General features: G+C 34.1%; 1 protein-coding gene across 1 annotated transcript in view; it reads right to left on the bottom strand.

Annotated features, from left to right (window-relative positions):
* The window catches only part of DOCK1 (dedicator of cytokinesis 1), a 437,647-nt gene that overhangs the window by 29,473 nt on the left and 395,101 nt on the right, over nt 1–13,073 (bottom strand). Inside the window, exons 45-47 of the mRNA XM_070945964.1 lie at nt 11,977–12,153; nt 9,237–9,320; nt 2,399–2,536 (exon numbers count right to left, since the gene is read on the bottom strand). Coding sequence (XP_070802065.1) covers nt 2,399–2,536; nt 9,237–9,320; nt 11,977–12,153 — 399 coding nt within the window. The remainder of the gene's footprint in view (nt 1–2,398; nt 2,537–9,236; nt 9,321–11,976; nt 12,154–13,073) is intronic.

Raw genomic sequence — 13,073 nt, 5'->3', positions numbered from 1 at the left:
GCATGACTAAGTCAATCTTACATTTTTTCATATATTAGATTTGTCTTCAAAAAGTTGTAGATTTTACTCTTTCCCATTCTATTATGAAAATTGTATAGTATTATAAGAAACTTAGGCTCATATCCTTTACAACTTTCTGTGCTTGTCGAAAATAATATAATTCACATGACAAAATCAATCATTTTGGAGTATATGAAGACTGTTCACCAAGAACAATTCCCTGAAAGTTGTATGTCAGTGTATTTCAATTGCACATACACTGATGAGCAAGTTCAATTTCTGGTTTCCAAAAGTATATACAACTTCTAAATGTAACCCTTAGAAAGAAGTAACAATTAAAATTTAAGTAGGTACCTTAGGAGTTTTTCTGATGTTCCTCTTTTCTCAATAGACTCTCATTTGCCACCAGCATTTTGAAGCATGATTCATGCTTCTAAATTACAGTGGCAAATCATTAGGAAATAATCTCTAATTAGTTATTAGGAAATATCTTTTTTTTTTCTTTGATCCATTTTGTTTTTCCTGGTCATATTCACTTTTGGCTACTACACGAAACTGGATTCAGCCCTTTGCTGAAGATTTTGTAACTAGCAACGAGTTAAGAGAAAATGTTAAGAGTAAATGCAATTATCAATAGCAAATCTCATCACTAGTAATAAAAACATAATCAAATAATTGGCCATCAATAAAAATTAAAGCTGTAGAAATGGAGAAAACCTTAAAGACAATATATACGATACTTTTATTCAAATCAAGAAATCTGACCATGACTATCCAACTTGCATTTAATAATTTTAAGAGTTCCCTCCACAAAACCAATTTTGTTTAATACTGAACTCCCTTTAAAGGGGCTTTTCCTAATATTCACCAAAAAATGATTATGTTATAAAGACTCAAGAATTACTTTTTTCTTGAGAAGTCACTGAAGCAGGTTGAAGCTAGCTCAAGATCATATGCCACAAAACTTTATCATTCATATGAAAAAAGGCAAAATAGACATTGGTACCTTGTAGGGTCCAATTAGTCTACTATAAGACTACCCTCTCCCTAGTTATTATCCTTCTCATCTTTCCTATCCCCTATTTCCTTAGCTTCTTATGACTGTAACATGAGGTTTGTGGCTCATGATTTATGTTGATTGCTTTTGTTTAGTATCCTATTATTATTTATATTGATTATTTAGTATCCTATGACTATCACTGAGTGTTGCATCTTGTGATTTATGAAGATTGTATTTATGATTATGATCATGAGTTATAACTTGTTGCTTGTATGTACACTTATAACTTATGAACAAATTCCTTGTGTGTCCAATCACACTTGGCCAATAAAGAGTAAAGAATTCTATTCAGTTCTGGATCTGGTTCTGGTTCTGGTTCTGGTTCTGGTTCTGGTTCTGGTTCTGGTTCTGGTTCTATTCTATTCTATTCTATTCTATTCTATTCTATTCTATTCTATTCTATTCTATTCTAGCAGTATTGCGTTTCTTGGGGGAGGGAGTTTCCTTTGATTGCCAGAGATATCAGAACTTCACCCACAATTTTTCTTTTTTTAAATTTTTTTTGCCCTGGTAGCAATACTGATCTTGTGAAAGAGATTTGATGAGATCAATATTCCTATCTGGGAGATCTCCTCTAGACTCACAGGCATCAGGATGCAGTGACGTAAACATGCTTGGTGGGAACAATACGATAGTTTGTCTGCAGAAAAGATACTGGTAAATGGTTTTGTTCCCTGCTTCTACTTTTCCTAAAAGCAAGCAGACAGGCAGGCAGGCAGGAAGGAAGGAAGGAAGGAAGGAAGAAAAAGAAAATGCTGCTAGCAGCCTTTATAGCAAGGCGGTCAAACTCACTGCGTCATGTTGATGTCATGTGACATATCGCAACATTTTTTGCCTTCATGGAGCTGGGGTGGGCATGCCTGTGTGTGACACATCTGGCCCGTGGGCCACCAGTTTGACACCCCTGTTTTATAGGAAAACAACTACTTTGTCTGGCCACAGTGGTGGATGAAAGGCCTTAAATAAAGCAGTTTTGTATAGTCCACATATATTCCATGGATATTTAGGGAGTTCATTTTCATAACATAAACTGCCTCTATAAAATTGGAAATCCACTAATGAACACAAAAATCATCATCTTTTTTATTTTTATTTATATTATTATTATTATCTCTTTTATTCATTAAGCATGAAACTCAGTTAACAAATATCACAAATATCATTGACTGGCGCTGATGGTTGATACAGGTTGCTGCCAGCATTCTAGGTATCAACCAAGTATCATCATCATCCTCTCCCTCCTCCTCCTCCTTCTCATTATTATTATTATAATCTTTCCATCACTTCACTTTCGAGCTGAAGAGTGTTTAAAAATGGCATATTTAAAGAGCTACTCACAAGACTTCTAATTCCATATTGTTTTTCAACTTTTTCTTTCAATTGTTTAAAACAGGCTTCCATCCTCTCATGAAATGGCCTTAGTGCTTCTGTGACTTTATTCCCATGAATTCGGATACCTTCTGTCAGGAAAGGGATCTGTAATGGACAATTACATTTTATTTCATTTTCTGATCTTCTTTCAAATAAAATAAGAACTCAATGAGAATTTCATCTCAGCTGTATACATAAGAGTTGCCAGCATAAAAATATCTGTAAGAATCTATGCAAAATATCACTGTTCATTATAACAAAATGAAGATTACAATAATTACTGTTACTGTTATTCCACAAAACCCGTATCATTCTAAATATATGCCTTCTTAAAAACATATATTTATCTTGATGAAATTATATACATAAAAACATGGATAATAGAAAAACTGCACATGATACATACATGCAGTTTTTCTATTATCCATGTTTTTATGTATATAATTTCATCAAGATAAATATATGTTTTTAAGAAAGCATATACTTAGAATGATAATGATGAGTCTCATTCACATTATGACAGTCTGAACCACAATATTTCAAGAAACAAAAACATTTTTTAAAAAACATATGCTTTTGGCTAAAGAGAACTAATTATGACCACTAAAATATTTTATATGAATTTGTATACATCTTTGTGTACTTAAGTGTTTATAAATCAATTTGCTTACTGCTAAACATACATATCTAAACAATGGTTTAAAAAATTTAAAAACAGAAAAAATAATTCTATTTTATGACTGAAAATAACTACGCCCAAGGCTGCTGTCATAAAATATCTATTTAAGATAATTACCTCACAGTATAGAGATAGGACTGACCTTTAAAATATTTTAAGAAAAACACTTTATTCCCACAGCTACAAACCTTCCTGTTTGTTGTTTCCTCCCTCCCTTCCTCTCTTCCTCCCTCTTTTTCAAACTTAATGGGGTGGTAATAAAATGCGATACATGTTTTCAGTGTTTAGTATTCTTCATAGTAATCAGGCTAAGAGGCTTTTTCTTAATCATTCATAATTAAACCCTAATACTGATTAAAACAATTTTTCCTACCATCCCTAAATATCCACCTAAATTAGCAGATTTTATTATTAAGAAAGAGAAGAAAACAAGCAAACTGCACTTAATGTATTCAAGAAATCTTACAGAATGTAATCTGGAATCTGATTTGAAGTAGAATGCAATTGCCAGTTCATTTGACTTCCAACGAAAAAGACTTGAGAAGTATAATATTTACATATTACAGTATCTGGTATCGTAATTTTTTTAAAAAGTCACTCTTATGCTGCTTCAATTAGAACTACTTCCTTATAATCAAACATTAATTATAACCTATTCCACTATGCTATGGAACTTAAATATAAGGTACTATGATTATAATTACTCTACTTGTTCCTTCTCCCATTTTATTAGGCAGCTAAGGGATAAAAAGCAGACTTTTCCCTTGGTTTATCACATAAAATGTTTTATTTTTCAATAAATGAATAACAAGGAAAAAAACAAGCAGAAAAAGGAGAAAGTTTTCAAAAAATATGTTTGCTGATGGTTTTTAGCTACTGAAGTAAAATACGATAAAAATAATCCTGTATATTAAAAGGAAAATATTGTTAAAAGTGATCAGTGGGCTCATAAAATAAATTACTCCATAGCTTTTTAGTTATGTCACTTCCCAAATCACCATATATTCTGATTATGTGCTCCGAACCACAGAGCCGACTCTATTGAGTTTAGTGACTCAATAACACCATTCTTGCTCAGTAAGGCCATGTTGTGGCCCCGCCCTCTGAGCCTGTCCCATCGGAGGAAGAAAGCTCCGAGCATGAGGAAGAGGAGTCAGCCAGACCTCCCTCTCCAGGCCCCTTCCCTCTGGCACTGTCTCAGGTGCCGGCCGAGGGAGAGGAGATTAGCAGGGAGACAGGTGGCTCGGATGAGAGCGGAGAAGAAACATCATTCCTGGACGCACGCCTCCGAAGGCGTGATAAACAATTGTAGCAGCTCAGGAGGCATGCTAGGTATTAGAACTGAGTCACTGGACCACACACCAGTGACTATATAATAGAGGGTGGTAGCCAGTGATCCCTGTGTCGAACAAAACTAACCTTGGATAGTCACTAAAGCCTCGTCCGGAACTGCTGAGAGAAATATTATTCTGATTGGACTTTTTGTACGCTAAGTATCTTATCTTTCTGTTTTGTGGAAATAAACGCACTTGGCACACGGTGTGTAAATCGCTGCCAAGTTGAAGATAAGACCTGGGTGTGTGCCAAAGTGTTTCCTTAACCCTCGGCTGGCTGTGTTTGTGTGTGTGTGTAGACGGGGACAGATCAGGCCAGGAGAAAATATCAGAGACTTCTTCCCTTATTTTATAATTAATCTATGTTTTCTTACTACCATTTGGACCTATTGAATCCCTTTGCAACTTTCTAGTACTTAGTCAAGGCTTTGCTTTTTTCATTACAGGTAGTCCTCGACTTATAACAGTTTATTTATTGACCATGTGTTTATTTGTTTTATGTGTTTTATTCTGTGGCTGTTCACCGCCCTGAGTCCTTCGGGAGTAGGGCGGTATATAAATCCAACAAAAACAAAAACAAAACAAACCATTTGAAGTTATAACGGCACTGAAAAATGTGACTTATGACAGTTTTTCACAGCTACGACCTTTGTAGCACCCCATAATCATGTGATCAAAATATAGATGCTTGGCATTTGGTTCATATTTATGACATTGCTGTATCTCAAGGTCATGTGATCCCCTTTTGCGACCTTCTCATAAGCAAAGTCAATGGGGAAGGCAGATTCACTTAACAACCAGATTATTAACTTATCAACTGCAGTGATTCACTTAACAATTGTGGCAAAGAAGGTCGTAAAATGGGGCAAAACTCACTTAACAGATATTTCACTTAACAACAGAAATTTTGGGCTCAATTGTGGTTGTACATCGAGGATTGCCTGTATAGGATGTGTTTGGGCTCTCTTTTTTTCTCTGCGAGCCTTAAAAAAAAAAAGCCCTCAAATCCATTTACTCCTGGAGCAACACAATGGATTGGCTGTTTCCAAAACTGTACAAAATATGCTGTATGTGGACCTTGTTACATTCTGGGGGAAAAGATGAGAAAGTTTTAACCAAGAGAGACTCCTTTTCACAAAATATAGTAGTGAAGTTACTGTCAGGGGTGTGTTTCTTGATGCGTAAATGCAGTTTCTTGCTATGGACCTTCACCCTGTGAAGGTGATAGTCGATACATTACCATCTTTTCTACTCCTTTTCCTATAAGCCTTTTCCATTCTTGTAATTTATAGCAATTTATAGTATTTTATAGCATCAGCCAGCCTTGCTGTTATGATATAAAGCGTGGCTTCATTATTGATGTATTGCCACAGCAATGGCTGGATGGCTATAAAAAGCTATAAATCATTGGGTGGAATGGCCACTGGGTGTGGCAAGTGACTCCCTGCATACAGTGGTAAAAATATTAGTCAGCTGCTTTCAGAAAACTGGATGGAGATGGATGAAAGGAATACTGCATGGTACTATCTTGGGAAGGGGTATCTATTTCCTCATAGCTCTATCACCAGCCGTAACAGAATTTATGATATTGGAATTTTTGTATCCTATTTTGAATTGTGTTTTTAACAAAAATAATTTAATTACATTATTTAATTTAAAAACACAATTCAAAATAGGATACAAAAATAGGGTATAAAAAAAGCCTTCCAATACCATAAATGCATATATTTAATTATGAATAGTTTGTCTGAGAATTGCTCCAAATGGTTCTGAAGAACTAACAGGATGTTTCAAATGCTACGAACGTTCAATCCCCTTTAAAAATTGAAACCACCTCATAGAAAATATTTCAAGTTCTCCTTTAGTGGGCTATTTACATAATACATAATAATATTTACATAGATAATAATTTACACTGACTTCCTGCCCTTTACTGCAACATATTTTTTAATGTTATGTTGATTTTCTAGAGAATTAGGCATCCCATTCAATTATATATAATCTGAAAATATCATAAACAATCTCTCTACCTTTTCATTTCGGTCATTAATGAAAATATAGAAGAGTCATGGACCCCAGACCAATCCACCAGGCACTTCAGTGATGAATCAATAATTAATAACAGCACTTAATTACATCCAGACTATAGCATTAGCATGTCAAAAATGTTGAAATTGAATTACATGCTTAATAGATAATCTATTAAGGCTATTACTCAGTCAAATTGTGAGAAAAGACTGATCTGTAAAGATTAGTTACAAATCCATCGTAATGTCTAGAAATTATTGCATTCTTTTTGATATACTTATGGAGAGACTTCTTCATGATTTTCTCTAGAATCTTCCTAGGGATAAATGACCATAAGGATTTGCTGGATGTTCCTTTCTCCACCTTTTGAAGATAGAACATTTGCCAATCAGCTGGAATTTCAGTATTCTAGGAATTTTTCAAATGTAATATATTGATGTCAACTGTTAGTTCCTAGGATGCCATAAATATAGTCTTGAAAACAACACATTCGAAGAAAAGATGTAGTCTATGGTCATGTTTTCACAGCCTGTAGCATTTTTTCAGTACTTTGATTCACATAGTCATTCAAACTTCATTTTTTTTCTTCTACAGTTTGATGAATTTGCAAAAGCCCTCTGCCCCCTATTCTTCTTGGCAGCTACAACCTGTTGATGTCACTTCGTGGATATAAAGCCTGGTACATATTCAAAAGTTTGCACATTTTCCGTTCCAAGTTTTCCAGTTTAGCCAAAGTCCAGTTGATGATTCCAGCTGAGTAGCGTATTACTGGAATAATAATAATAATAATAATAATAATAATAATAATAATAATTTCCTATTCTGCTGTATCTTCCCCTAAAAAGGTGGAATCTCTTATATTTACAATGATCTGAAAACAATTTCTGAGTTCCATTGGTGCAAAATATCCTCTATGTTTTTGCTTTTGGTCATTAGACACCTCCACAGCTCTTGTTCCTCCATTTCTGTGTCTTCATAATGGAGGATCATCTCCACTGTCTGCAAGCCTTTTTTCTTTGAACAGATAAGCCCTTGTGCTTTCTCATCAACTGAAGTTTGGCCTTGCTGGTTGAATCCTTTGACTTTTTCTGCTATGAGCTTTCAATTGCTGCAAATATATCCTAGTTGATTTTGGACAGGAACATGCCATAAGCTCTGTAGATATTAACTCCCCATTCTTGTACTTTTACCTTCTTTTAATTATTGATGAAAATTTTAATTTTAGTGGCAATTCAATACATAATTATTAACACATGAAAACAGCTGAGTAAACTCACATAAAATACAACTGTTAATAAACCTAAATCTTCATTTTAAATTCCTTGAATAAGAAAGAAATAAACAAAAAAATAACTACAGTGAAACCTCCATTTAGTGGACTTCAATGTAATGGACTTTTTATGCAATGGAGCAAATTTCTGTGGCAATTTACATCATTTTCATCATTTGCATAATGAAATTGGGCATCATCTGTACATTACATAAATCACTATAATGGCATACGTTTATATTTAATAGATATTTTTGAATTACAGATATCCTCTAATGATTTAGTCATTAGAAGGTTTTACTTTTTTCCTTCCATCAATGTTACTTCTTTCTGCAACATCAACTTCATATTTCTCCTGGTTTATAACAGCAAACTTCACATCTGAGATCACTTTTCCCCTTCAGTGGACTTCTTCCCTTTTCTTATTCTGTTTTAATTTATACTAGCCTGCTGTCAGCAGTATTTGTAATTAATTTTATAATTAAGTAATTTCTAGTCAAAACTCTCTTTTAAATACAAGAATATATAGGAGAACCATATAATTTCATAAACCCCAGAAAGTTACTAAACCTGGTTTAGAAAAATCATTTAAAAAGCTCAATGAAGTTTAAGCATATTCAATATTTTCTGAAGCCTCAGGCAGGCTGTTTTATGATGCAGAAAGCAGTGATAAAACCTGAAATATACACTTGTTTTCTTACTTTTAGCTACTTTGGAGAACACTGTCTATTAATTCTAGTTTCTTATTTTTAAGATTTTACCTTTTTTGGTTACCTAACTTGATGCCCACAAGATATATTGGATTAGTTTTCATAATAAACTCAAAAAACATATAAATTCCAAACTTATCATGAGAAATTAAATTAAAGAAATTAAAATACAACTCATTACAAGGGCAGCAAGTTGGAGAAAAGCTGCTCTTTTATTTATTAATTATATCTTCCATATTCTGTACTTTAATCTGGATCTAGCACAACTTTGTCATGAAATATTTGTAATTAAGATTTCTGCTATCCCAATATGATCATTTACAACTGGAAGTCTAACTTATATCTCTATATTATTTTTCATCACTAATGGAATAAATTAGCCCAGGTAATAAACATATGCATTAGAGCAGTGGTGGAATTCACATTTTTTTACTATTGGTTTTGTGGGCGTGGCTTGGTGGGCATGGTAGGGAAAGGATTCTGCAAAATCTCCATTTCTACCCCACTCCAGGGGAAGGATACTACAAAATCCCCATTCCCTCCCCAATCCTGGGGGAAGGATATTGCAAAATCTCCACTCCCACCCCACTCTGGGGCCAGCCAGAGGTGGTATTTGCTGGTTCTCCGAACTGCTCAAAATTTCTGCTACCAGTTCTCCAGAACCTGTCAGAACCTGCTGAATAGCACCCTTGCATTAGAGTAAATTCTTTCATGCCTCATTTTTGTCAAAAGTGGCAATAAACTATTTGAGAAAGACATTTGGTTCCTTGTCAATCTGATTTACCTGCCATGCAATTAGATCCTTTAGCTTTTCAATTTTTTCATGATCTTCTGGGTGTTCATATATGTATTTCTCATTAAAGAAAGCCTAATGGGGAAAAAGCCAGCAGTTATTTAGTACAATAGCATTTATACAATGCATAATAATAGGTAAACATAATATTTAACGTTAACAATAGTTCTGAGAAAATTCTTTCTGAGAAGGAGGAAAGTAGACACCTGGTAGATGCCTATTTCACTTGTGCTCTTCTCCCCATTTCCTTAAGGGCCATTGCCACCAACTGAGCTATGGGGGACTTGGAAGGAAGGCTAATGATGGCTATATCAGAGCTTGTTTTATCTCAACTGTCTCTTCCTCCAATAGGGTCACTATTAACAATTGCCTTTTGGAGGACAATATTTCTGTTTTATTAGTGACATGTTGAAATAAATATATATTGGTATAACAGTAAAACTAAAGGTTTCCCTGTCGGTCATGTCTGACACTAGAGTATGGTCCTCATCTCTGTTTCTTGGCTGAGGGAGCCAGACAATTTTCATGGTCATGTGGCCAGCATCGCTATACACCAAAGGCACATGGATGGCTGTTATCTTCCCATGGAAGGGTTACCTATTAATCTATTTGCATTTGCATGCTTTTGAATTGCTACGTGGGCAGGAGCTGGGACAAGTAATGGGAGCCCACTCCATTGCGCGGAGCTTGAGTCTCAGACCTGGACTGTCAATTCTCCAGCTGACAAGCTCAGTGTCTTTAGCCACTGAGCCATCATGCCCCCACTATAACTTTTATACCAAGTATAATTTTATATTTGGTATAAAGGCACCAAATAATAAAATACAAATCATATTTTGATTTGCATCATCAAATAAGGTTATCAGTTTATGAAAAAAAAATAAGACCTGTCTCAAATTTGAGTATTCAAAAGTATTAATTGGTATATATAAAAAATTTATAAGACACTTTAAGAGTTCATGTTTTAACAGATGACATGAGAAATGAAGCAGGATATGAGGAAAATAGCAGTCTCCCACTTGTGTTTTCCAAAAAAAAAAAAAAAAGATAAACAGAACCATATTGGAAGTAATATCTCTCATCACGACTAATAGACACTGATGGCCTATTACTTCATAAATGACTCTGCCTTTTATTAAAAAGTTAAGAGCAGTTCTAAAATTATTTTTGGGAAAAAACAAACTTTTTATAGTGGGAAAATAGATTGAATTGTATTTCAATTGTATTTCTAATTGAAAATACTGTTCTGGAATTTTAATATTTCAAAAGGAGGTAAATATCTGAGTAGGCATAGTATTGAATATTACTGTTATAATATTCGATTGATATTGAATATTTGATAATCTTTACTTATCATCATAACAATCATAGAGAATGAAGACTGGAATCATGCATTGTGAAATGTGAGCCTTCTTTCATTTAAAACAGTTAATGATGACCATGAGTGGAAATAAATATATAAATGACAACCATCTTTTAAAAGCCCCCTAAAGTGCTTCATGTTGCATTTATACAACCTTGCTTCATTTTGGGTTATATTTACTGGTGAGATCTTTGCTAGAACAGTGCCAAATGCTATGATTCTGAGCCACTAAATGATGTAATGTGTACGTTAGAAAGTCACAGAATTATACCTGCACAGATTTTACAGGCCATTTGAGGAAGCATAATTAAATAAAATAATTTTCATCTGGTAAAAATAGCATAATTTTGTCTACTTATCTATCAATCATTAATCATTGCTGCCAAATTTAAGGACAATTTAAGCCTTTTCAATATTAATACATTATTCTAATCAGGGAATATAAGCCAGCTCTTGGTCTAGCAAGCTGATTCATTTCTTGCCCCCATTACAGGTAACAAAAACCTGCATATGGTGGTTGAATCCAACAACAGCCACCTAAGGCTCCTTGCCTTTAGGACAAACACACCTGGGTCAGAAAAGGTGCTTTTATTGGCTTACCTTATCAGCCATTCACAGCTTTCTACTCTTGTATCTAGCAGCACATAGTCACTGTAATAATGCAGAATCTATATCTAATTTTTTCAGTCCTGCTTAATATAATGAGGCCCTGAGCCAGAAGTGTACTGGCTATTGTTCTTTTACAGAATTGTATACTATCACATAGACGGATGGAGTTTGAGATTTCCACAACACAGGCAGGCAATCTGAAACACAACTACAAACTGACAATTGTAAACCTGCCAACTGAGTCACAATTTGGGGCTCCCCTGGCCCACTGACTGTTAATAGATTCACATGACATCTGGATTAAGACATTGTAAAAATGTGGCTGAAGGGATCCCCTCAAAGCCTTACTCCTGGCGCCAACTGGCCCAGTGGTAGATTAAATATGGCTTTCAAATCAGATTTAATTCTTTGGATTGTCTGATAATTTAGAGGGAAGAAGAGGAGAAAGAAACAAGACCACACAAATTCTTCCTTGATTTTTTTCTTCTGTCTACTAATCCTCATTACTTATTCATCAAACAAGAAATGGTTCACCAATGGTTTCAGTGAGACTCTGTCTTACCTGAACTAACTGTTCCAAAAATGTTTTAAAAGTACTTATATTAGCAAATGATTACCCATTTTTAATATGAAATACATTCTACTAGTAATGGATACTAATCAGTTTATTAGTAACTTATTCAGTTGTGTCATTGACATTAAGCTTTTTATTTTTCATCTCTATGGCATCACTACTGAGAGAACAAAAACCAACCAAACCTTTTCGTAATTGGTGAAGCCTCCCATGACTGCAGGGTCCACAATGCCATTTAGCAGCATAGACAGAGGGTTAATAGGTAGATTTGGATCATTCAAATGTTGCTGAACCATATTGTTAATTTTATCGTTTGCGAACTGCATCGTTTCAATTGCATTTTCAAGTGGACTGATTTCAATCTGAGAAAACAAAGGTTTAACACAAAAAAATGATTACAAGAGCTGTAATAGTTTGAATTCAAATATTAACTGAAAGCAAGAGATTTTTTTTCCTGAAAAAAAAAAAAGTAATGTAGTTTTAAAATGCAATATTGAATAATGATGCTCATGCTCGAAAAGTTGGACCGATAAATACAACAACTTGACAATAAGCAAAAAGTGCATTTGTTTAAATCAACAATCACTCATGTAGAGTAAAACAGAAACAGAACACATCAAAAGCGGCATGGCAGCTCTTTGTACATTTGATGGACAAACTGTTGTCACCTTTTACTATCTGCATTGTATCACAGGGTAGATTCTTTTTGAAATGAAAAAACTGCACGATGAAGAGGACTGAAAGTTAATAAAAAATTCTTTATCTCTAGTGTGTATTTCACGTCACAAAGATTTTTCATTAAATACACAAAATAGTAGGAGTATTGCAATATTTTGAAAGATGTGCCATGCACAGGAGCACAACAACAGTATTTCTGTTTGAATCTGTAATGCAGTTGTTTCCATTTCCTATCAAATACTGTTGCTTCAGAAGCTGTTCCTATGTATGCAGCGACAGTTTTATAATAATTTTAATTTTATTTTAATAATCCAACAGACATACCCTTTTGTACAATAATGACATACATTTGAGGTATGCAAAATGGAATTTTATATCTGATTGCTATAATTTTCATAAACTTTGTAGAAAAACACCAGTAGCTTATGATATTTCTGAAAGGCACATAATCAAGTCTTTATAACTGTCACTTACATACACACATTGATTACATTCAACCTGTGTTAATTAACTATCTTAATTAATTACATTTCCAAAATATTTAAATTTTAACTTGGTTATTAATGCTTGCAGCAAGCTGCGTGCTTTTAATTCATCTAGTACT

This window comes from Pituophis catenifer, unplaced genomic scaffold (assembly GCF_029215685.1).
Source record: "Pituophis catenifer annectens isolate HBS135680 unplaced genomic scaffold, rPitCat1.0.hap2 SCAF_6, whole genome shotgun sequence".
Taxonomy (NCBI): Eukaryota; Metazoa; Chordata; class Lepidosauria; order Squamata; family Colubridae; genus Pituophis; species Pituophis catenifer.
This window is presented reverse-complemented; position numbering and strand designations above follow the sequence as displayed.